General features: G+C 37.4%; 1 protein-coding gene across 3 annotated transcripts in view; it reads right to left on the bottom strand.

Moving 5' to 3' along the window:
- LOC124711788 (fatty acyl-CoA reductase 1-like) overlaps positions 1-26,675 on the bottom strand; it is a 262,166-nt gene that overhangs the window by 8,619 nt on the left and 226,872 nt on the right. For all 3 annotated transcript variants that reach the window (XM_047242004.1, XM_047242007.1, XM_047242006.1), the window contains 3 exons: positions 23,489-23,681; positions 14,186-14,428; positions 659-916 (listed from right to left, as the gene is read on the bottom strand). In XM_047242004.1, the coding sequence (XP_047097960.1) occupies positions 659-916; positions 14,186-14,428; positions 23,489-23,681 (694 nt within the window). The remainder of the gene's footprint in view (positions 1-658; positions 917-14,185; positions 14,429-23,488; positions 23,682-26,675) is intronic.

The raw sequence follows: 26,675 nt of genomic DNA, 5'->3' as shown, positions 1-26,675 counted from the left end.
ATGTAGCCTCTCAACTTGTGAAATTTCATTTCATTTCCTCCTTGCCTTGTAGTTGCTTCACCTTTTTTCTATAGGCAGTGTATAAGAATGTGTGAATGCAACGTTAATGATTTAAAACATACAGTATATAATAATTATCAAAAGCTCATTATAGAAACAATCTGTTATTATTTCTTTTGCTGCTGTATCACTGGCTCATTCTGCAACCCTGAAGGCTCTTTTTCATACTGATGTTCATGATACATAATGGCATATAGTAAAATTAAAATACTTCATCAAATATATTTTAAGTTAATTAAAGTTCAATGAGTTATGTTAAGATACTGTTCAACACTAGGTATGTAGTGCATAATTAGAGGAATATTTATCATCCTCCTAGATGTTCTTGTAGCTAGCTCTGGCTCTAATTTGATTTGGGTCATACTGTCAGGAGATGATAGTGGTCAAGTTTGTGTGAGCTGTGCATGTAGGTATTTGTGAGTGTGTTTTACTGTCTGATGAAGGGCTTCATGATCACTAATGTCTAATAGTCCACTATTAATTGCACCTGTCTGCTGATCAGTGTCTCTTTTATGTGATGAGTATCAATTTATCCAAATAGTTATATCATTATTTCATTCCAGATTTTCCATTGCCAGGCTGTAATATAAATACCTACTTTCTCATGTGCCGTTGAGCATTGGGCAAATTTTCTATGTCTTCCTTCAGGATATATAATTTTGCGCCAGTAATTGCTTTTCTGCAAAAATCAAACCAATCAATTGGTTTTATATCAGTGTAAAATGTTTCACGATCTTCAGGAACCATAGAGTCAGCTAGTGCATGAAGCCTATCATTGTAAAATAACCATTCATGCACCATGTAGTAACTCAGCATTCCTTGACCCACTTGCAAACGATTCTGTACATTAACCAAGCTGCAAAAATGTTTCAGTCATTAGTAAATATTCAAATCAAATATTGTGAGACAAATAAAACAGTGACAGAATTTGTGAAGACTGTTAGACAAAAAGCATACAGTTTTGAAGTTTCATAGTGTTAACCTTCACTAACAGAAGAAAGACATGGAATGTCACTTTTAATTACCAAAATTATCATCCTGTATTAAACTTTTGAAATTTGTCAAATAAAGCTTTAAGTAATGATATGAATATAATATAGGGAAACATTCCACGTGGGAAAAATATATCTAAAAACAAAGATGATGTGACTTACCAAACAAAAGCACTGGCAGGTCGATAGAAACACAAACAAACACAAACATACACACAAAATTCAAGCTTTCGCAACCAACGGTTGCTTCATCAGGAAAGAGGGAAGGAGAGGGAGAGACGAAAGGATGTGGGTTTTAAGGGAGGGACAGGTATACACTTGCGTGCACGCACACGTATCCGTCCGCACGTGTGCAGGCACAGGCAAACATTTGTCTGTATATACTGTCCTTTTTCCCCCTAAGGTAAGTCTTTCCGCTCCCGGGATTGGAATGACTCCCTTAAAACCCACATCCTTTCGTCTCTCCCTCTCCTTCCCTCTTTCCTGATGAAGCAACCATTGGTTGCGAAAGCTTGAATTTTGTGTGTATGTTTGTGTTTGTTTGTGTGTCTATTGACCTGCCAGCGCTTTTGTTTGGTAAGTCACATCATCTTTGTTTTTAGATATAAAGCTTTAAGTAACATATGTAAGCATATATACATGAAGAGATCGAGATGATGTTTTAATGCTTAGCTAAATAACTGCTCTGCATTCATCAAAAATTATGGAAACAGTTATGAACTCCCTAACTTTGTATTGTCAAGTTAACTTTTTCTGATATTAAACATGCAACCCTATTCAGGTAGAAAAGTCAAACAGTATCTCACTGGGTAGCATATAATACAGATGAGCTTAAAGCAAATACATTTTAACACTAATATTAGTGGATTCCATGGCTTACTGAACTGGAGTCTAATGTTGTGATGGCATGTACTGATAAGTCCATTTTGATCATTCCTTTAATAATAGAGTGACTAGAACACTTAAAAATTAATATTTTGTAGGCCCACCTAGAAAAATGAAAGTTTCTTGTTTCTGCAACATATGATGAAGATGGAGGTGTCACTTTAAAAAATAGTGAGCATGTTTAGTAACATCACTTTGCTAATATCAAGAGAAAAATATTGAACATTCGTAATGTTGATAAAAATCTTAAAGCTTATATTATGTGACCACATCAAACTTTTTTCGAGGTTTAAAAGAAAGATATGAGGGGGGATCAGAAAGTAATACACAATAATCTTTTTCACCCCTGGTATTGCAGCTGGAATGTTGAAATTTCATGATGATACAGTTTGAAGTTTATGTTACAGAGGATATTTAGCTTTCATGTCCAACTCTAGTGAGAGAAGCCTGAATTACAAAATGGTGGCGCACATCCTACTGTCATGAACTTGTGAAGAGCATTAAAAAGTGGGCCAAAGGGCATAAACCTAGTGAAATTCATGGGGGCATGTGTGGCATGTATGGAGATGACTCTATGGGCCATAGCAGTGTCTCCAGGTAGTGTACATTCCACCAAGAGTGCTGTGTGAACCTTAGTTATTTGCCACATTCAGGCAGTGAGTAACAGCTGCAATGTGACAGAATGTCTGAGCCATTGAGGAGGCAATTTTGAACGATTGGCATGGGCAACTGTGGACCTTATCACAGTAATTCAACATTTCCTTTGGTGTAGTGTATATTATTGTTTGTAATGCATTGAAATTTTGTAATGGTAGCGCTTGGTGGGTACCTAAGAAACTGACAGACAACTACAAGGGCCAGCAAATGATGACAAGCTTGGCTCACTTAATATATAATGCCAAAGAAGAACATACCTTTATGAAAGGAATCATCACTAGTAATGAGTCATGGCTGAAACCAAGCAAGTATCTATGGAGTGTAAATATGCTGATTTCCCAGTACGAAAAATGTTTGAAGTGACTCAATCTGCTAGGAAAGTGTTTGTGGCAGTGTTCTGTGACATGCATAGTTTGTTACTGGTGGACTTTTCTGAACTTGGAACCACTGTGAATGCTGCAGCTTACATTTAAACTTTGGTTAAATTGTGTCGTGTCCTTCGTGACAAATATCACAACATTAATGCTGATGGTGTCAAATTTCTTCATGGAAGTAGTCTCTTTCATATTGCTGTTTCTGTTCATGAAAAAATTGCCAAATTTGGGTGAGAGTGCTCCAGCATCCAGCATACTGTCAAGACCTTGCATCATCAGACTTTCATCTGTTTGGTCCCATGAAGGAATTCCTGGTTATCCAATGGTTTGTGACAGATACAAAAGTGAAATCAGCAGTCTGCAGATAGCTATACTCCAACCAAATGGTCTTCTACAAACAGGGCATATAGAAACAGGTACCATGATGGAAGAAGTGTGTTGGGAATGTTGGTGACAATGAAGAAAAATAGGTACAAGATATAATATAGATTCATTTGTGATTTGTTTTATTTTGTTACCCTAAAATTATTGTGTGTTACTATCCAATCCTCACTCATATGTTTTCCAATATTAAACGTCTTGACTCAGATAAAAATAAAAAGAAACTGACAGGATTTTTTGTATTACACATCAAATAAGCTTCTGGAAGACACGAGACTGAAGAGAATCTCGAGAATGAAACATAAGTTGTTAGAAAACAGGAATGTAAAAGATGGTACATTAGTAAGCACATTTCCAGCTTCAGTTTGAAAATGATAAAGAACAGAATGGAGAATCTTTGTGAGAAACAAACAAAATCAGGAATTAAAATAATAATACCAATAAAGCATAGCAAATGGGTCAAACGAAAGTGGGAGGAGGAAAATAAGTACATAAAAATAAAATTTCTCAAAGGAGTGGCTGATTTGTGTTGAAAACAGGATATTTGCAGAATAAGAAGATATAATGGAAAGCAAATTCCATTTTTCAAGAGAAAATAGTGCTGTACAAGAGGATCCAAATGTAGAGTGTGATATATTGTTGTGTAGCAAGTAAGATGTATACAACAGATACTGTCAGGGGCCACCACCACAGTGGCATAAGTACATGCTTGGCAGTTCGCAATTTCATACATCAGCTTCCAGATGGCGCACACAAACACAAACCTCTTCCTGCCTCTATGCAACTTCCTTAAGTGTGTTGTGTACATCCATGTGACACAAACACTTAGAGAATCCTGAACCAGCTGTTAGACAGTTCCGTTCAGTCCCTGCAGCCCACTCTGCCCAGAGTTTTAAGACTACCTTCTGACTTATTAGCAGCTATTTTTGGAATAATTGTCCTGTATAGTGTGTCTTAATCACTATTATCAGTTATAGTAACAATATCATAGAGTGACAGCAAATGTATTAGAGATACCATTGCGTTATGTTTAGGACATCAAGTGCCACACCTCAGAGTGTACCACTAGGTACTATTTTATAACATGTGCTTAACAAATGTTGTTGCTTTATTCCCTATTTTTTGCCACAAATGTTTACTTAGCAAGTGTGCAATCAGCCAGTTTCAAGGAACAATAGCAAGGAAATACATTTCTGCTAAAACAAATGCTTGGATGAATTAATAGTAGCATTCAGTTACTATGTTCTAAACTGGAAGCATATACCCAAGCCTTTTGAGTCATGTCTTAGAGCATGCTAAGCAATTCGCTGATGGATTTATTTGAGGTATACAGTTTGACTAGGGGCAATCATGGATTTCAGTATTTTATGGTGGCCTTTGCGGTGAACACACTATTAGTGGTGAATGGTGTGACTATTTTTTGATATAGCAGAGCTTTAAATGTTTTTGTTAGTGATAGTGAAATGAAGCCCAGTTGACAGTTGTGTCTGAGGACATTATTTCTCACAGTTATATCACAGACCTTCTGTTACAAAAAATGCACCTAATAGTTGATGCCAGTGTTTGATGTTGTTGTGGTCTTTAGTCCAAAGACTGGTTTGATGTAGCTCTCCACACTACTCTATCCTGTGCAAGCCTCTTCATCTCTGAGTAACTACTGCAACCTAAATCCTTCTGAATCTGCTTACTGCATTCATCTCTTGGCTTCCCTCCATGATTTTTGCCCCCTATGCTTTCCTCCTGTGTTAAATTGGTGATCCCTTGATGCCTCAGAATCTGTCCTACCAACCAATCCCTTCTTCTAGTCAGGTTGTACCACAAATTTTTCTCTCTTCAATTTTATTCAGTACTTTCTCATTAGTTACATGATCTACCCATCTAATCTTCAGCATTCTTCTGTAGCACGGTATTTCAAAAGCTTCTATTCTCTTCTGTTTATCACCCATGTTTCACTTACATGCTTGGCTACACTCCACACAAATATTTTCAGAAAGGACTTCCTGACACTTAAATCTACACACAATGTCAATGTAGGAAAGCCATTTCCAGGAGTGTCAGGCATCACAGGTGGAATGATATATCCTGAACCCACACTGACAGTGACTAAATAGGATTTTGGGTTTGAGAAGCCAGGCAAGATGGTGACTCACCATTCAAGCCAAAGTCTTTTCTCCACAGTTAGTGAGGGCAACACTACAGTAACAATTGGGTCTAAATGGTTCTTTTCTGGTTTCAGGAGGGGCAGTGGGATTACACTCCTCCATGGGTTGGAAAAATGTCAAACGTTCCAGATTAGGCTGAATAGTGCACAGAAGATTTTTCTAGTTACCCTGTAGCATACCACAACATGGCCTAATGGTGTGTCATTAACCACAGACAATTGTCCAATCAGCTCCTACATGGAGAAGGGACAATTGCAATTGTATATTCTTCATTGTCAGTATTATTTAGTAATGAGGGGCCAAATCCTGACAGTCTGTGTCAACAGCCATTCATTCAGTCAGAGTGCAATTGTCCTTGAGTATGAGGTTATTTTTAGAGGTTTCTCTAGTCTTGGTAATTTGAGCTGTTAAGCCAAGTTCCTCATTATCAGAGATCTATAAAATTCTATCATCATACCCAAGTTACTAAATCACACATACAGGGTGAAAAGTATTTAAACCGACAAACTCTGGGAGGTTGTAGGGGACATCAAAACAAATATTTTTCTCTAATGCCATTTTTTCTTATGAGTATTTAAACCGGCAGAGGAAAATTTCTCTGGCGGCAAATTAATTAAACCAAAAAACACTTTTCCATTTTTTTATCACCAAGAGACAACACATCAACACCACAACCCAATTTTAATTACAGTAGATTTTCAAAAATGCCTTCATTGACACGTAAACAAAGGTTACACTGTCATATCATGTTCTGTCTGACACAGGGAAAAACCCCAGAAGTATCCTGAATTCTTCCTGCTGCTGCTACTAGCCGGGCAACCAGATCCTCTTCTGATGCAAGAAGAGTTGCGTAAACAAGGTTGCGCATCTCTCTCCACACAAAAAGTCCAGAGGGGACATATCTGGGGATCGAGCAGGCCATGGTACAGGGCCACCTCTGCCAATCCACGTTTCTGGGAACTGTCGGTCCAGGAATCAACGCACAAGACGACTGAAGTGTGCCAGTGCCCCGTTATATTGGAACCACATGCGTTGTCTTTTAGGGAGCAGGACTTCTTCCAGCAATTCTGGCAATGCTCTGGCGAGAAAATTGTAATAGTGCCTGCCATTTAATGGCCTAGGTAGCGGATACGGCCCAATTAAACAGTCCCCAACTACACCGAACCACACATTAATGAAGAACCGCACTTGATGAGTGCTAGTAACTGTGGCATATGGGTTATCCTCACTACAAACATGTGAATTGTCCATGTTGAAGACTCCATCATACTCGAACGTTGCTTCATCAGTAAACAACACAGAGGATGGAAATGTAGAATGCATTTCACACTTTTCTAGGTACCACTGCGAAAACTGTGTTCTGGGTGGATAATCAACTGGTTCCAGGTTGTGGACATGCTGTAAGTGAAATGGACGTAACAATTGCTCTCAAAGGACTGTTCTTACATTCGTCTGATTCGTCCCCATGTTACGTGCAATTGCACGAGTGCTGATTGAAGGATCCCGCTCCACATGCTGCAAGACAGCTTCCTCAAATTGCAGAGTTCTTAAAGAACGACGACGTCCCTGTCCCGGTAATCTGCTAAGTGACCCGGTCTCACGCAGACATTGGTACACAGCAGCAAAGGTCATATGATGCGGGATACGGCGATTAGGATATTGTTGTTGATAAACCCGCTGTGCAGCTCATCCGTTGTGATGCGCTACGTAGTACACACCAACCATATCAGTGTACTCACTCCAGGTGTACCGCTCCATTAGTAAACAGAGACAATGCACTACTACAGTGGTGGACAGCAGTTGCCTACAACTGAAGAACGTAATACACCCTCTAACAATTGAAGATCATAATACGGCCTCTAACAATACGGCCGCCACCAGTTTAAATAATTCTCATACTTTTCACCCTGTAGAGTCTACAGCAATAGAGGAAACAAAACCGGACATTGAAAGCTAGTTTGCTATGTGGCAAATCATTCATTGGCAGATGAGTGACTGCCTTCCTGAATTTTTATTAACTACTTCTGTCCTGGAATTTTCATTATCAAACAATCATATGTTGTAATGATTTTTAATATGTCTTATCTTGCAACTTTGCTCTGCATGTTGTTACAGGTGTCACTAATCAGTAAAGACTTAAAAATCTTATGGCTTCCAGCTTATTTTTATTTAGGATCTATGTCATTTCAACTGTATCTTCATTCTCTTGCAACTACTAACAAAAACTCAGTTCTTTCCATTTAAAAAACCTTGCCTTTCCCTTTATGTTGTTACTGTGGGATGTAATTTAAATATGTATATTAGTACAAAATTAAAGTAAGACCTCTGTAGCCATGAAAATTCATACAAAATGAGGCACTGATACAGCACAGTAAAGGCAATGATTCAAGTCCCATGCTGTGAGCCAACTGGGAAACGTTCTGAGATGATAACACTGAGACCATAACAACTACTTGATTTTCTAAATTATGAACCCTTGCTTTCAGCTTTTTACTTGGTTAGTAGATATTATAGACATGCTAAAACAGCACTGACAGTCACCATTGTATCAATTAAATGAATTTCTGTGAATCTGTGATGTGGTTCTCAGGGACGATACATGGTATTTCTGTATATTGTAATAACAACTCAGCAGTGACCAATCTTCGAGTATTTGCTGCACTAAATAATTATAAAAAGCGTTGTTATTAAGCTATTTTTAAACGTGTACAGGTGTTATAAATATAAGTGTTGTTGAATTAGTGGAAGTGTTAGTGAAGTATAAAATAAGATTAAACAGGGTAAGAAGCGTATTTTTCTTCACGCGCCTGTAGCACGAATCCTAGGCCTAATTTCACGCGCACGAATCATAAGTAAGCAGTGAATTAAACTTATAGATAAACGCTTCCAGTTGGTATAAATATAATATAAGTGTTGTTACATTAGTGGAAGTGTTAGTGAAGTGTTGAAGAAGATTAAACGGGGTAAGAAGTTTATTTTCTTTCTCGCGCCTATAGCACGGATTTTAGGCTTAATTTCACGCGCGCGTATCGTAAGTAAACAGTGAGTTATATGTAATCACCAGTGTTTTTATTCAGTACTCTTTCAATTTATTTATATCTGCCTGAATAGTTTCTAGGGTCCTTTGTTTACGTTTTAGTCACTACTTAAATCAGCTTATACGATTTCTGTTTCTAACATGAGTGAGAAGTGTGTGACATGCCGTAGGATCGTTAGTTCCGGGGTATGGTGTGATGGGTGCTGTAGTTTCTTTCATTGGGGCGAATGTAGTGGCGTGGGAAATGGGGACATAAATGAGGCTCACCAGTGGTATTGTAGGATCTGCAGTAGAGATAGGAAAATACTGGAACAGGAAGGGAAAATTGCAGCTCTTCAAGCTGACCTAGACAAGGCAAGGGAGGATCTGGACAGGTTAAAGAGGGAGAAGGGTGAACAGAGGTGGGAAGTGGCAACAGGTAATAGGGGGAACAGGCAAAGGAGAGCATCAGACAGCTTTGTCATAAATGTTGAAAATAGATTTGACCTGTTGCCTCAGTCAGAATAGGATGAGCCTCATGTAGCTGAAGCTGTAGAAAGGGCACAACAAGCTTTCAAGGACTTGAAAAAGGTAGGGAAATTTGTAAAGAGAAAGAAAGTTCTGTTGTTAGGTAGTTCCCATGGTAGAGGTGTTGGCCAACTACTGCAGGAAAATCTAGGTCCAGAGTACCAGGTCACAAAATTTTTCAAGCCTAGTGCAGATCTGGGTCAGGTACCAGAGGATGTAGGTGCTTTATGCAAGGATTTCACAAAGGAGGATGCCGTGGTTATAGTGGGTGGTCCGGGAAATAGCATTGACAGAGACTCTGAATATTCCATAGAGAGTGACCTGTTGAAGATAGCATCAGCAACGAAGCATATGAGTGTGGGATTTGTGTCTGTGTTGAGACGCCATGATCGGCCTCATTTGAACTCTTCCGTAGGGAGGGTGAACTTGGAGTTGGAGGGGCTGCTTAGGACGGATATAGGGTCCCATATTGGTTTGATTCCTGTGGATGCTATCGATAGGTGGGACTACACTAGGCATGGCCTTCACCTGAATAGGAAAGAGAAGGGAAAACTGTCTAGGTTGATTGCAGAAAACTTAAGGGGGGACACTGGCACAAGTGGTAAAATACCAGTGGTCACAGGTGTCAGAGGGATGCCTTTTTTAGGATAGGGAAGGGGGAAAGAAAGCAAGTTTTAAGAGAGATTGGCAGATACACTCAGTTTGAGAAAACAAATGAACAGGAGTCAGATTTTATCATACAGCCTCCATTTAAACAGTGTTTAACAGAAAGTAATCAGACACTGCCAGTTCATCTTCGCCAAAGCAGTTACAATCCCATTAGTATGCAGTATCAGTTATGTTTATTACACCAGAACATTCCGGGACTTAGAAATTAAGTTGATGAACTACTCATTTGTATCGATGAACTGAATTCATCTAACCAAATTGACATAATCTGCCTCTCTGAACATCAAGTGACCACTGATATAGATATCTTAGACATTTCAGGATTTAAGCTAGCTTCCTACTTCTGCAGAGTAGATATGGATGGAGGAGGACTTGCCACATTTATCAAAAACTGCCATAAATTCAAGAACATTGACATTAATAAATTCTGTTTAGAGCAGCATCTAGAAGCATGTGCAACAGAAGTAGAGTTCCATAACAGATCCTATATAATAATAACTATTTACCGAGCACCTGCAGGAAATTATAATCTATTCTTAGATCATCTAGAAACTCTTTTGGGTTATTTAACAGGAAGAAACAAAGAAATTTTGATGGCTGGTGACTTTAATACAGATTTTCTAATGCAATCTTCCAGTAAACATTCACTGCAGTTAGTAATGTTGTCTTTCAATCTAACTCACACTGTAAACTTTCCAACTAGGATCACTAAATCTTCAAGGACAGCCATTGATAACATTTTTATAGACATATCAAAGGAACAAAATCATATCATAAAACCTGTTATAAATGGACTATCCGATCATGACATGCAGCTCCTTGTTTTAGATGTAAATTCTAAGCAGATTATCAAGACTGCTAAATCTGAGTACAGGAGAGTAGTCAATCAACCAAAAATTGAGAGTTTCAGAAAACTGCTCAAAGATATGAACTGGAAAGATGTTTATAGTGCTCATGACATGATTGAAAAATATAACACATTCATGAACAATGTCAGTACCATGTTTGAAAACTGTTTTCCTCTAAAAGTTACTCAAATTAAACAGAAGTCTATAATAAAACCATGGATTACACAAGGAATAAAGATTTCCTGTAAGACAAAAAGGAAAATGTATCTGTCGACAAAGAATAGCTCCAATGCTGATGATTTAGCTAAATACAAGGAATACTGTAAAACATTAAAAAAAAGTAATTCAGACGTCTAAACAAATGCACTACGAGAAGAAGATAGTAATGTCAGGGAACAAAATAAAAACAATATGGGATATAGTGAAAGAGCAGACTGGTAGAACCAGAAAGGAACAGGAGCAAATAGCACTAGGGTAGATGACACATTAGTAACTGATGGGCATAGTGTGGCAAATCTATTTAACAAGTACTTTATATCCATTACTGATAGAATGGGACTTTCAGGATCAGTAAATAATGCCCTTGAATATCTGAAACTAGCCTTCACAAATGGCTTCAAGTACATGAATATATCACACACTTCACCAAAAGAAATAACTTCCACAATAAAATCTTTAAAAACAAAGCATTCTAGTGGGTACGATGAAATATCAACAAAGTTAATTAAGGCATGTTCTTGTGAGTTTAGTACAATTCTAAGTTACTTGCGTAACCAGTCAATTATAACTGGGACATTTCCTGACTGGCTAAAATATGCAGATGTTAAGCCTCTATTCAAGAAAGGGGATAAAGAGATACCATCAAACTACAAACCGATTTCACTTTTGCCAGCATTCTCAAAAATTTTAGAAAAAGTTATGTACAGGCAGCTGCTCAACCATTTGACCACAAATAACATATTATCAAGAACACAGTTTGGATTTCTGAAGGGTTCTGATATCGAGAAGGCTATTTACACCTACAGTGAAAATGTACTTAATTCATTAAATAACAAATTACAAGCAGCAGGTATTTTCTGTGATTTGTCAAAGGCATTTGATTGTCTGAACCACAACATCCTTTTAAGTAAATTAGAATTCTATGGTGTCACAGGCAGTGCTGCAAAATGGTTCAAGTCATACCTCACTAACAGGAAACAAAGGGTGTCAGTGCAAGGGACTAGTGAATTAAGTCATCAGTCATCATCAGAATGGGAAGAAATTACATGTGGTGTCCCACAAGGATCCATCTTAGGGGAATTGCTTTTTCTTGTGTACATTAATGATCTCTCATGAGTTACACTGCCAGAAGCAGAGTTCGTTTTGTTTGCAGATGGCACAAGTATTGCAATAAATAGTATGTCAAGTGTAGTTCTAGAAAGATCTGCTAATGATATTTTCATGGATATTAATAAATGGTTTAAAGCCAACTCACTGACATTAAACTTCGAAAAGACTCACTATACGCAATTCAGAACCTGTAAGAGGTTTCCACCCAGCATGTGCATAAAGTATGAAGAAGAACAGATAGAAGAGGTTGACGGTCTTAAATTCCTGGGATTACAACTTGATAATAAATTCAGTTGGGAAGAGCACACCACAGAACTGCAGAAACACCTTAACAAATCTGTATTTGCAATTCGAGTGTTAGCAGACATAGGTGACATAAAAATGAAAAAGCTTCCATACTTTGCCTACTTTCATTCCATAATGTCATATGGTATAATATTTTGGGGTAACTCTTCAAGTCAAACAAAAGTTTTCAGAGTCCAAAAGCATGTAATACGTATTATTTGTGGAGTAAATTCACGGACATCCTGTAGAAACCTCTTCAAAGAACTGGGTATACTAACTACTACCTCTCAGTATATTTACTCATTAATGAAATTTGTCCTAAATAATATATCTCTTTTTCCAACAAACAGCTCAGTTCATACATACAATACCAGGAACAAAAATGATCTGCACAAGGACTTAAAAGCACTTACTTTAGTTCAAAAAGGGGTCCACTACTCAGGAACACACATCTTCAATAATCTGCCAGTAAACATAAAAAATTGAGTTACAAATAAAGATCAGTTTAAAAGGGGCCTGAAAGACTTACTAGTGGCCAACTCCTTCTACTCAATTGACAAATTTTTTAATAGAAACAAATGATGCATTGTATATATTCATACTATTAGTATTGTTATTTCAGCTTAAAAAAAAAAAAAAAATTACATGTTCCACATCCACAAGGATCTCCTCAGCTCAGATCTATGGAACGAAAAACTAATCTAATCTGAAGAACTGTGCAAATATTGAATATGATATGTCAACGAAGTATCTGTATTGCTCCTAGTAGTCCTAGAAAGATATATAGAGTTGCCATTCTGATTGCATATTACAAGTGACATGAATCATGCCTGGACTGCCAATCAGCCATTGCTCACTGAATAGTCACTGACTTAGAAATGAGGGTCAATATTCCACCTGGGGCTTCAGCTAGAAAAATCAGAAACCATTTATTGACAGTTTGGCACTGAAAAAGGTTACCATATATTCAACTTTCGCTCTCACCTCATCACTGTGGAAGTCACCTCCTATGGTGCAGCAACAGACACTACTCAAGAGATGAATGGCACAAATTTGTGTCTGGGTCAACTCCTGCATTATATACAGTAATGATCATTAATGGATGCAGCATTGACAAGATAGTGGCAAATACCAGAATTATAAGAGGGCAAACTGCTCAAGTACTGGAGGTACAGCTTACAATGATCATACACCTGTGATGTTTTCTGGGAGAATACCGAACAGTGAGAGCTACATCCAAGTCATCATCCACCCCTTTCTGTTACCATTTGTACAATGTCAGGGCAGTCCATTCATACAATGTCAGGGCAGTATGCTCTTCTAGAAGGACATTTTACATATATGTACAACTCACATTATCCAATGCATTGTCCAGTATGTTTATTGGATCTTCTGACTGCTATGACCCGAGGAAGTATGAGACATGAATGGATTCTGTCTGCTTTGATCTCCATTATAGCCAACACACTTTGATAACTTTTGAGAACAAGTGAACATTATCTTTCAAGTTGACTAACCACATGTCTTTGAATGTTTTCAGAATTACATTTTACATACAAAACGCTATACAAAATGTTACAACTTCTGCACAAGATAATCTGTTCATAGGTATATGATCGGAAAGTTTCATCATATGCAGTATACAAAATTTATAGTGTGTGACTAAACCATTATTAATGTGAAAAATATTGCTTTGGTGATCCCTTTATTCATCTTATTCTAGTATACCAATATCTATTAATCAGATAATCGTTTTTCTGTGTGAAATAGAGTTATTTTTTAGTAACATCATATTTTAAAATAACACAATCAAAATACTGAAGAATAAAAGCAGTGACTGCCATAAATGTTTATGACTAACTGTAGTGTGTCAAGAATAAAACTTATCAAATGTTATAGAAAATTAATATGATGAATTGCTATTTTTACTCTGAATGTTGTAGGAAATAAAAAATAGTCTCTTTGTTATAAATGAGTGTGTGTTATCTGGTATACGTACAAAGGTTTCTTGCCAGCTAGAAACACAAAAAAGTCAATGATGTAAGCTGGTATCATGTGGAAGAAGATATGGCGAAGCTTGTGCAGGAATGGTGATGATGTCATATCCCCAACTGGATACCAAATGCCTCCTTCAAGAGGAATTTCTTTTAGTATAATTGATCTCAGGATTTCCAAAACACCACCCCATGTTACAGGGTTATCTCGTCCATTTGTAATATTGCAAACATAAGGGCTTTTTGGCCTGTAACAGAAAATAATTTCAGTGCATCATTATAGCTAGATAGATGTTCATTAACCATACAGCAAGAAAGAGAAGAATTTGTGGTAGACATTTAGTAGTTTGACAATTTTTTGAAGTCATGATAATAACTGAACAGGCTTATAATAGGTGTGTAACAATCTACTAATTTCTTCAAACCTCGAATTACACATAAATAAAACTACTATTAAATAAATATTGTCTAATACCAAGAAATGATAAATTATAGGTCACTGACGTTGATAAGAGTGCTTTTATTTCAACAGTGGTTATAATGAGACATATTTATAACATTATATCACCAATGGCATGGTAGTCCAACATACTTGCATAGAGAACAGCATTTTATGCAGCAAATGCATCCCCTGGCACCATATGGGGTCATGTGGCATGAATCAGTGATCACCAGGGCCAGCTGGAAAGGGAAGCACCTCTTTACAAGTAGGGTTGCTATAATACTTGGATAGAAAACACTGGTATTGGAGCACAGAACTGTTATGGTCCAACAGATTCCTGTTTTCAGCATCGTGTGGCATATTTTACTTATGCAAAATGTTCTGCTCAATCTGTACATAATTGAGGATTACTTACTTTGTTTATTTTTGAATCTGCCTATTGTTAATGATCATTTATGTTTTTTTATTATAACCCATTTGTATTGACAGTAATAGTGTCAAACCAAGAACTAACAGATCACAAAAAGATTGCAATATTTCATTAAAATTATGTCTACATAATCAGAAAAATACCCTTTTTCTCAGAGACTATGAATTTTAAAAATTCTATTGCAATTTTGTTCCTTCAAATAACTGCAGAAAATTTAGTGGTGTATCTAAACTGTGTACATCCTGCATGAAACTTACAAACATTTTCATCAATATTCCATAAATCCATTATCTGTAACCTTATACATGTAGCATATCTTTGTTGATGAAGTGATCACTTATCTACATCTACACAGGTACTCTGCAAACCACTGTGACTTGGGCAGTAAAAGGTACTTCCCATTGGTTCATGTTTTAATTAAAGTTTCTACCTATTATATTCATGTCTGGAGCATGGGAAGAAAGAATGCTTAAAAGCGTGTGAGATTGGAATAATCAATCCCAGAAATGTAAATAATCTTTCTGAAAACTCTATATCTAATTTTCTATTCAAAGAAATGTACTGTCATATTTTCTGTGCTGACTCTTCTAATACTGAGTGATAATGTAAAATCTGTATACAGTGCATCCCTTCAGCTACCATTTATGTAAAAATACATTTCTCTTTAGGTTTAGAAGTGGACACACTTGACATTTTAACATCTATTTTGTACTTCTTATCATCAGTACTGGCATGTCTGAGCAAGTGATCTCAACTTTGATGAATGGGCATCAGATGTTCAAGCACCTATGTATAAAGTGTGCAACCCAATAAAATTGTTTTGCACTGTACCATTGTTGTTTCCCTTTTGAGCCCAAAACTATTCCTTTATTATTGCTTCAGTTAACACAGTGATAAATTGTGTTGTCATGTGTCCAAGTGAGCAGCAGTAATAAAACAAACAGTTAACTAGATGAGAAAAAATTTTATAGTATGTGCAAAATGACACATATTACAAGCTAGCAGCACAATCCTGTAATGAGGCAGCTATCTATGAGGTAATTAGTAATCAAATAAGTGGTTGGGTGGGATCTGATGCAACTGTGCTGTTTGATGTTTTAAGAGGGTCATTAGTGTGGTGTAACACCTGTCCGTGGCCACAGACTTATATAATGAAATTTATTTCAGTATTGTTTAATGAAACAGCACTTTAATTCATACTATGTAAATTTATTTTGTCATTGTTTAATTAAACTAAGATTAAACTGTGATTTTGCTCATACCCTGGTAACATAGAGAGCTATTCTTTATATGTGTAGAAAGTATGCTGTGTGGCCGCTCATGTTATGAAAAATGGTGTGCCTGCTCAAGGATTAAAATACTTTAACTTACAAATTACATTTAGTTAAAGGTGTAGGCAATATAGTATCAAATTTATTCATTTATACTGCATTTAATGGCATTGTTTTACCTGATAACAGAATGTATGACTATAATATAAGTTCAATAAAGCAGAAATGATTTTCTGAACAATCTGTCACCATCCGGGTCACACTAGAATTTTGAAATAATATAATAGTACCGTCACAGTTTTTTGCATTAGTTTTGAAACTGTTAATTTTGCTGTTCTCTGTATTTGTAGAACATCCAATGAATCATGGAAATTCCTGGCAGAATGTAAATAATGTACAAGTGAAGGAGACAGCTCATCGAATAATAGAGCCATTGATTTGCCGATGAATACACACAAAAGAATGTAAACTTTGCTAGGTTTTGTAGGAATCCTTTAACAAGCTAGAGTACACATATACATGCCCCTCCCCCCCCCCCCCCAACACACACATGCACAGCTACATTGTGCCAGCTAAACCCACAATGCTTAGACTGCAGTTCACCAAGTAAACTGGGGATAGGGTTAGTGTTGGGTAGAATGGGTAGAGGGAGAAAGGAGTGGGAAATGGGATGATGAGTTTGGAAAGTGTAGCTGATAGATTGAAGGGAAGCGGCAGGTGTGTGGGATAGGAACAGAGGAGAGAGACAGCAACTGCACAGGATAGGAATGCGACACGGGGGTAGCAGAATAAGTGAGCATGGGTGCAGGACGATGATGATGTGGAGGCATCAATTTGGAAGAGATTACAGAACAGCGGAAGAACACTTTTAGGTAGAGGGCATGGGTGCTATAGGTTAATGGAGACAGAGGTTAGGAGGGTTTTGGGGATGTGTTCCAAGCATAACTACCATCTGTGTAGTTGAGAAAAGCCGGTACTGGGAGGAAGGACCCACTGGCATGGGTTGTGAAGTAGCCACTGAACTTGAATATGCCATTTTCAATGTTCAGCAGTGTGTTTTGTCTGCTCATGGCTACTTCTGGCACTTCATTCTGATGGACAGCTGGTCAGTCGTCTTGCCCACTCACAATGCAGTGCAGAAATTGCAGCATAGCTGGTATATGACCTAGCTGCTTTCACAGGCGGCACTGCCTCTGATGCAGTAGGGTAAGCCTGTTATAGAACTAGAGTAGGATGTGATGAATTGGTGAATCAGACGGGTCTTGCATCTAAATGTCCCACAGGGAAACGACCCATGTGAGTCAGAACAGCATATTGACGGACCAGGATATTGTGTGAGTTGAATTGGTGTTGGAATACCACTTTAGGAGGGGTGAGAATGATCATGGGTAGGATTTCCCTCATTTCTGAGCATAATGATAAATATTCAAAGCTCTGGCAAAGGGCATGGTTCCATTTACCACTGGCAGATACTTGGTGATGGGGGGATGCTCCTTTGCAGTGAGTTCTTGGGATGGTGAGAGGAGCAGGTATGTATGAGTATATGGGATGGAAAAACTGTTTGTGAACTAGTAAGGCAATTCTTGTCACTGCAGATACACCAGCCATTCCTAAATGGGAGCAATTTTGTGGTGTGGAACGGAGGACCAGCTGTTAAAATGCCACTACTGTTGATGGTTAGTGGGCTTGATAAGGACAGAAGTATTGGTGGAACCATCAAGGGGGTGGAAGTCAAAGTCGAACTCTATAAGGTGACATATCAGGCTGAGAAGTACCAAGTGAAGTGCATGTAAGAGAAGGTGTTCAGGCTGTGCAGGAATGAGGACAGGGTGTCTTGACCTTAGGTTTTGATCATGAAGATATCGTCAGTGAACATGAACCAGACAAGAGGTTTGAGGTTTTGGGAGGCTAGGAAGGTAGTCCATTCCATTCCACACTTGAATCAACAAGTCCTTGTTTATTGAACTGACAGCTTCAGCAATTCAATTTCTCAGCTTTTGAAGAGTGGTTGCCATAGGTAAGACAAAAAGTCTGTCTTTTATGTACACCCATAGAAAAAATCACATGGTGTGATGTCTGTTGACCTGGAAGGCCAGAAGCAGTGAACAATATTTTGTTGTTCATCTCTTCCAATCCATCATTGTGAGATGGTATTGTTAAGATAAAACTGCAGCTCAAGGTGAATGTGAGGTGGAGTGCCATCATGTATAGAAATGAAATCAGTGGAATCTTCATGAAGTTGAGGAAACAACCGATTTTGCAGCATGTCCAGGTATAACATTCCCATCAGTTCTCTCCACAAAAAAGGTCCTTAAACCTTTGTGAATACGAACAGTACAAACAACACTCGGTTTTTGTGTCTGTTTCATTTTCAGTGATTACACCATGATTTTGTGACCCCCAAATTCTTGCATTATTGCAGTTTACTTTACCCAATAGATCTTTTATGTAGTTTGTCTGTAATAAACAACTGAAAACTGCTGTTTCTTTTTGAATCACCCAGTGTAATGTTAACATGATATTTTCAAATTCAAGGTCCATTCTATGTGCTTGTGATTATGCAAAGGTTAATAAATCCATTTCATTGTTTATACAACAAATATTCTTGACTGGATTCTTGATGTCTTCAAAACATCAAGTAGCTCTAGTTGTTCCACATTTTGGTACTTGATATCACCAAATTAGCTCCTATATGAGACAAAAAACAAAATTTCCAAGATGAAATGTTTGTACTCAGTAAAAGATACCACTGCCACATTACTTTCTGAGCCATATTTTTTTACGTAGAAAGCCATAAAACACCTTAGTATAAGCTATTTTACATTTCAGTAACTTTTGATCACAGATCAGTATACTGTCTGTTCTGTAGCCCAGAAATAGATTACATTGCTATTGAAATTATCTCTAACAGAACCATGAATGTTTTCCATTTTCTTGTATAGTCCATTCTGTCACAAATTTTATCTTCAGGCTTTATCCAAATTCTTGATTTATTCTGTTGCTTAACATACCATGTTCTTTCAAAATAGACAAATAGCCCATTGAGAATTTTCATAATATACAGAGTGGTTCTCTTAAACGTTTCAGCAGAAATATCTCTGGGACAACAATAGATACTGAAAAACAACTTTTGTGGGTATGAATGTACGGCAGGGGCTCTTGAAAGTAAATACTATGAAACATTCTAAAAAGTAATCAAATATTACTTACAATACAAACTTATGTCTTTTTTTTCTTTTTTTAATGGACAGCCCATATTATTTCTTACTCATTTAGTAAAGTGAAAAATCACAAAAATATTGGCATTGGTTGCATAGTAAAATGTCAATTACATTCCGGGAAACTACAAAACACATGAAGTAAAAGAAACATGCCTCTATTCCAGATCCTGAGATGCAAGCATGAATCCCACGTTGCTCATAATTGCCATTATAGATGGATGTAATTTTTCTTTTACTATTATCATGAAGGCCAAAAGTATTAATAGGATTTCCTGCCACAAACATGGATATATGCTTAATGACTTCAGTCTTGCACATGCTGTTTACCTGTGTACACACTACAGAATGGTACTGGTCAGTCTACTAAACCAGCAATACCCAAATCAATGGGTAGGATGGGGCAGCCCTGTCCAAAGACTTCCAGTGTGGGCACCAAACCTCATCCCATGAGCCTTTTTGTCTGAGGACAGGCGAAAAATTTGATGTATCAGAAGTTTCAGCAACAACGAATAACATGAAAGCCAGTATTGGCACTGTGTATGCTGCAGTAACACCTGCAACACTGACAGCAGTGAGCCGACCAGTCTTGGTGCATGCTCAGCGGAGTTGCCGAGTAAATAGTGGTCTCTTCAAACATATGTTGTAGTGTTTCTGCTGTGAGAAATACAATTGCATACCAACATACATTCTGTGTTTCACAGGTACTGTTGTACATTTATTTTATCAGTTCACCATGTGCAAAGGTTTAATTGTAGTGTAATCATTAAAAATGTCCTGTGGCATATTCTGTATGTGTCATGTTCCATTATGTAATTGATGTAGAACTATGTACAACTAGCATTTATCCTTCTCTTAGATCTTTGGCTATCCATTACTTATGTTAGCTCTTGTCACTGATATTTGGAATTGTGTTAGTGTTATATCCATTCTAATACTGTGGTCAAGATTAATAAAGCACAATAGAGTAAACCCTTTCCTTATTTTTCATTGTGTGTAAATGGACATTTGTATTGTTTCCAGTAAATAGCAATAAGTACAGCAATTGTCGCGGGAATGTGCAGCAGCAGCACATTTCTTTTATTTCAAGTGTCAACTTCACTTTGAATTTTCTCAGGATGTAACTGAAGTATTGCAATGCAACTAACATCATTCTTTTTGTGATTTTTCGTATAATTCATAGCATAACAAATTTATCCATTTAAAAAAACATAAGTTTAGGTGAAAAATAATATTTGCTTACATTTTAGGATGTCTCATGATATTTAATTTCATGACCCTCTGCCTTCATTGATACTAACAAAATTAACTTTTCAATATCTGTTGTTGTTCCAGAGATACCTGCACTCAAACATTTAAGTGGGCGATACTGTATATAAACTATGTATGGATCACCTAACTGATTTGTTCAATTGCTTGTTTTGGGTTGAAGATGCCTGCCAGATTGAAACTGATAATCATATCAACAATAATGGTTATCCTAATAGAATTGATTTCAGTACCTGTGACCACAGTTCTCTAGGCAGTATGTCTGTATTTGTAGAATACATTTCTGTTACTACTAAATGTGGCAATATTCCTGTCACACTGCCACTCATACTTAAGAGTGGAACTTGCAACCTGAGGTCTTATTGATGTCAACTTAAATTGATGTGATTATCCTGTTCATTGGCATAAATAGTCACGCATTTCTGATTCAGATTCTTTATTCATCATTCAGCATTATTACATGCAACAGACCTCATCAGTTCACTTAACCTATTAATTTTATAAAATACATTTTTACATATTTAAGTTCATATTAGACATTTCTAAAAATTCTACTAATGAATAGAATGGGCTAGTTCACAAGAAGTAGCTTAACTTTTCCTTATGTACTTTGATTGGCATGCTTGAGGCATGCTTAGATAATTTGTTACATATTTTAATTGTCATATACTTATGCTTTGTTAGTTTCTGCTCATCTATTTTGTGGCAAGAGCACAGAAGTACAGGGTTATTACAAATGATTGAAACGATTTCACAGCTCTACAATAACTTTATTATTTGAGATATTTTCACAATGCTTTGCACACACATACAAAAACTCAAAAAGTTTTTTTAGCCATTCACAAATGTTCGCTATGTGCCCCTTTAGTGAGTCGGCAGACATCAACCCGATAATCAAGTTCCTCCCACACTCCGCGCAGCATGTCCACATCAATGAGTTCGAAAGCATCGTTGATGTGAGCTCGCAGTTCTGGCACGTTTCTTGGTAGAGGAGGTTTAAACACTGAATCTTTCACATTACCCCACAGAAGGAAATTGCATGGGGTCAAGTCGGGAGAGCGTGGAGGCCATGACATGAATTGCTGATCATGATCTCCACCACGACCGATCCATCAGTTTTCCAATCACCTGTTTAAGAAATGCCGAACATCATGATGGAAGTGCGGTGGAGCACCATCCTGTGGTACGTTTAGCTCCCTGCTTGCTTTATTCGTCGACTTCCACGGGCTACGCGTGAAACTTGCCCACACGTGTTCAACCGTTTTTTCGCTCACTGAAGGCCAACCCATTGATTTCCCCTTACAGAGGCATCCAGAAGCTTTAATCTGCACATACCATTACCGAATGGAGTTAGCAGTTGGTGGATCTTTGTTGAACTTCGTCCTGAAGTGTCGTTGCACTGTTATGACTGACTGATGTGAGTGCATTTCAAGCACGACATACGCTTTCTCGGCTCCTGTCGCCATTTTGTCTCACTGCGCTCTCGAGCGCTCTGGCGGCAGAAACCTGAAGTGCGGCTTCAGCCGAACAAAACTTTATGAGTTTTTCTACGTATCTGTAGTGTGTCGTGACCATATGTCAATGAATGGAGCTACAGTGAATTTATGAAATCGCTTCAATATTTTGTAATAGCCCTGTACAGATTCTTGTATTGTTGTCATGCCTTTGATTTGGTAGTTCAGTAAGTGTGTAGTTAACACTATCAAGAATATATCGATTAATAATTGTTAATATTCTATATTTAATCAACAATAATAAGTCGTGTTATCTAACTTTGCATTACCGTAATTATTACAACAAGATATTTAAGAAAATATACATCCTTTTGCTATATGTATGCACTAGACAGGATTGTCTCAAATGTTACATTGTATGCCTATGGATAGGCTGTTGCCAATACTTTTTATATTCCTTGTCCTTATACCTTTGTAATATGAAGTAAATGTGTTATGTTGTAAGTTTCATTCTTTGTAGCACCAGTGATATTAGTGCCTTCACAGTATTTTTAGACCATGTGTGCAGTTCTAAAGAATAGCATGCCATATTTTTTTTATTTGTACTCCATCTCTAAGATTCAATTCTATGGTCTTTTTTAGCTAAGGACATGTATTACGAAAAAGATAACTTCAGTTTTCACCCACCACATCACTGGTCTCAAATTGCAAATCTGTTTACCACATTGCATTTGTTACTTTATCACTCTTATCACATTTGTTAAGAGTCACACTTTTCTTCTATCTGTTTTATAGCAATACTATACTTTTTATCTGCTGCAGCTTGCTCGTAATAGGCCTTGAAGGGTAGTTTTATGAACAACTGTCTTTACTGCTGTAGGTATGTTATCATACGATTTAGAAACATTTCATATTCATAGGCTCTGAATATGTTATCAATTTTTTGAAATATATGCTACTACTAGTACTACTACTGTTATCATCATTTTAATTTTAGAATGTCTGGATATATAGTGGCCTAGTCTATAATCATGTGTAATTGGCACAGAGGTCAAGTTTAAATAAAAGTAAAGAAACAGAAACAACAAAACTCACTTTATTTCAACAGAATTCATCACTGAAAGTGAAATGATGATTCTTGATTTTATGCAATATAAAATGAAAATGAAAAAAGTAAAACTAATGAAATAAATAACTGAATTTAATAGTTATTATTGCACCAACCTGTTTTCTCCAAGATGCCATGCCAGGGCAATTATGGCATTTGCTGTGCAGTCTACAGGTACTACATCTGCATAAATTCCAGGATGTCCAAGCACTGTCCTCAGAACACCTTTACCTGCTGCTATTAACAGACCAACTGGTCCATTTGTATTATCTGCCCATCCTGGCATAGGTTCCTTCCAGGATGATATTACTGTTGAAAAGAAAACCATTGTCTACATACTTGATTCTAAAAAAATTCAGTAAAGAACCCAAGTAATACAGCATTTAAATATTTTTATGACTAAATGCATTGGTAACTGAAAATTTCAGAAGTTAACATGGTCAAAATATTGTGGATTTGCTTAATGCCAATTTCAAGGATGTAGTATTCAGTAGTATAATCATCAGCACAACTTTTGCTATAACTTCTTTTCCTCCTCCTCCTCCTTCTACTACTACTACTACTACTACTACTAATATTAATAATAGTAATAATAATAACAGTAATAATAAATCAGTTACACTAATGGTGCTAGAATAAGGTACACAGAAGAGACCTGCTCTGAACAAGTGTCAGTATTACATTCAGCCAATGTAAGCATTGTCAAATGTGCAGTGCAGATGATGTAGTGACTTCTGTAAAAACAAGAATCAATTCGGTCTCAATTTGCCAATAACTGGTAAACAAGAAATTACTAATATTCCTCTCCATTTGAACAGAAAAGTGATACTGAAGATAAAAAAATACCCGTTCAAGGTATGGAAATGGTTAATGGTGCAAAAAGTATGTTTATGAGAAAATTCTCAAAGCAAAAGAGCCAACTACATCATGCTCCAAGTACACACTGCTCAGGAGGAAACTGTCAGAAAAAAAACAGAGTTGCTGAATGATGGGCATTTCAATCTTGAGGGGAAAAAAAAGTAGACAGTACTGATAGTAGTTTTGCATGAGCTGCTCATTATCTTTCTTTTATCAAAAAATTATTAACCTTAACTCTTTGGACCTATCACATGCTTAGATGTGAACTACATAATTAGCCAGAAAGCTAAATTGTATTCTTCTTAAACTATAACAAGATGTGACAAAGAGTTTCAGATAAAGTTTCAGCTAAAGGGTATTTACTGCTCTTGGAAGATAATACACTACTGGCCATTAAAATTGCTGCACCAAGAAGAAATGCAGATGATAAACGGGTATTCATTGGACAAATATATTATACTAGAACTGACATGTGATTACATTTTCACGCAATTTGGGTGCATAGATCCTGAGAAATCGGTACCCAGAACAACCACCTCTTGTCGTAATTGCCGTAATAACAGCCTTGATACGCCTGGGCTTTGAGACAAACAGAGCTTGGATGGCATGTACAGGTACAGCTGCCCATGAATCTTTAACATGATACCACAGTTCATAAAGAATTAGGACTGGCGTAATGTGACGAGCCAGTTGCTAGGCCACAATTCACCAGACGTTTTCAATTGGTGAGAGATCTGGAGAATGTGCTGGCCAGGCCTGCAGTTGAACATCTGTATCCAGAAAGGCCCGTACCGGACCTGCAACATGCGGTTGTGCATTATCCTGTTGAAATGTAGGGTTTCACAGGGATCGAATGAAGGGTAGTGCCACGGGTCGTAACACATCTGAAATATAACGTCCACTGTTCAAAGTGCTGTCAATGCGAACAAGAGGTGACCGAGACGTGTCGGTTAAAGGCGCTACAGTCTGGAACCGCACGACCGCTACGGTCGCAGGTTCGAATCCTGCCTCGGGCATGGATGTGTGTGATGTCCTTAGGTTAGTTAGGTTTAAGTAGTTCTAAGTTATAGGGGATTTGTGACCACAGCAGTTGAGTCCCATAGTGCTCAGAGCCATTCGAACCATTTGACCGAGATGTGTAACCAATGGCACCCCATACCATCACACCGGGCGATACACCAGTATGGTGATGACGAATACACGCTTCCAATGTGCATTCACCGCGATGTCGCCAAACATGGATGCGACCATCGTGATGCTGCAAACAGAACCTGGATTCATCCGAAAAAAGGACTTTTTGTCATTAGTGCACCCAGGTTCGTCATTGCGTACACCATCGCATGTGCTCCTGTCTGTGATGCAGCATCAGGGGTAAGCGCAGCCATGGTCTCCGAGTCTCCAGTCATTGAATCTCGACCAACGCAAACAGCAATGTCGCGATACGATAAACCGCAATCCGACCTTTATCAAAGTCGGAAACATGATGGTAGGCATTTCTCCTCCTTACATGAGGTATCACAACAACTTTTCGCCAGGCAACGCCTGTCAGCTGCTGTTTGTGTATGAGAAATCGGTTGGAAACGTTCCTCATGTCAGCACATTGTAGGTGTCGCCACCGGCGCCAACTTTGTCTGAATGCTGTAAAAATCTGATCATTTGCACATCACAGCATCTTCTTCCTGTCAGTTAAATCTTATGTCTGTAGCATGTCATCTTCATGGTGTAGCAATTTTAATGGCCAGTAGTGTAGTTGATGACATATTGGTAAAATTACTAACTACAATACCTCACTACCTCTGTCACTAAATACATAATTAAGAAAATAGATACAGCTATCTGAAATAGTTTAATGTATGGTACTGTACTGAACAACAGCATACCAATGGTATCAACTCTTATCTCACCCCCTTCTCAACCAATGCTTGACTTTCATACCCTTTTGCTTTTATAACTGTAGTCTGATTTCAATACAACTTACAGTTGACCTGTATTTTATAACTGTTGCCTTCAGAACTTCAAAGAGTATATTCCAGTCAACACTGTTAAACATTTTCTCTGAATTTACAAATTCTATAAATGCAGGTTTGCCTTTGCTCAATCTATCTTTTAAGATAAATCTTAGGATGAATATTGAGTCACAAGTTCACATATTTCTCTGAAGTGCAAACTGACCTTACTGGTAGCCAACTTTACCTGTTTTGGATTACTGCTTTGATATTTCATATTAATATTTTGCAACATGACCTTACCAAACTGCACTAAAAGGCGCCAGCCTTGTTTGGAAATGGTATTACTTCATTTTTCTTTAAGTTTGAGGGGCTTTGCCTGCCTCATGTACTAGGTGGTTACAATTAGAGTGCAGCTACTCATGGCAGTCCAATGTGGGCTGTAATTAATATATGGCAGTAAAACTTTGTAGATATGATAATGTGTTAATGTGGAACC

The sequence above is a fragment of the Schistocerca piceifrons genome, chromosome 8 (genome assembly GCF_021461385.2).
Source record: "Schistocerca piceifrons isolate TAMUIC-IGC-003096 chromosome 8, iqSchPice1.1, whole genome shotgun sequence".
Lineage (NCBI taxonomy): Eukaryota > Metazoa > Arthropoda > Insecta > Orthoptera > Acrididae > Schistocerca > Schistocerca piceifrons.
The sequence above is the reverse complement of the archived record's forward strand: the minus strand, read 5'-3'. Positions and strand labels throughout refer to the sequence as shown.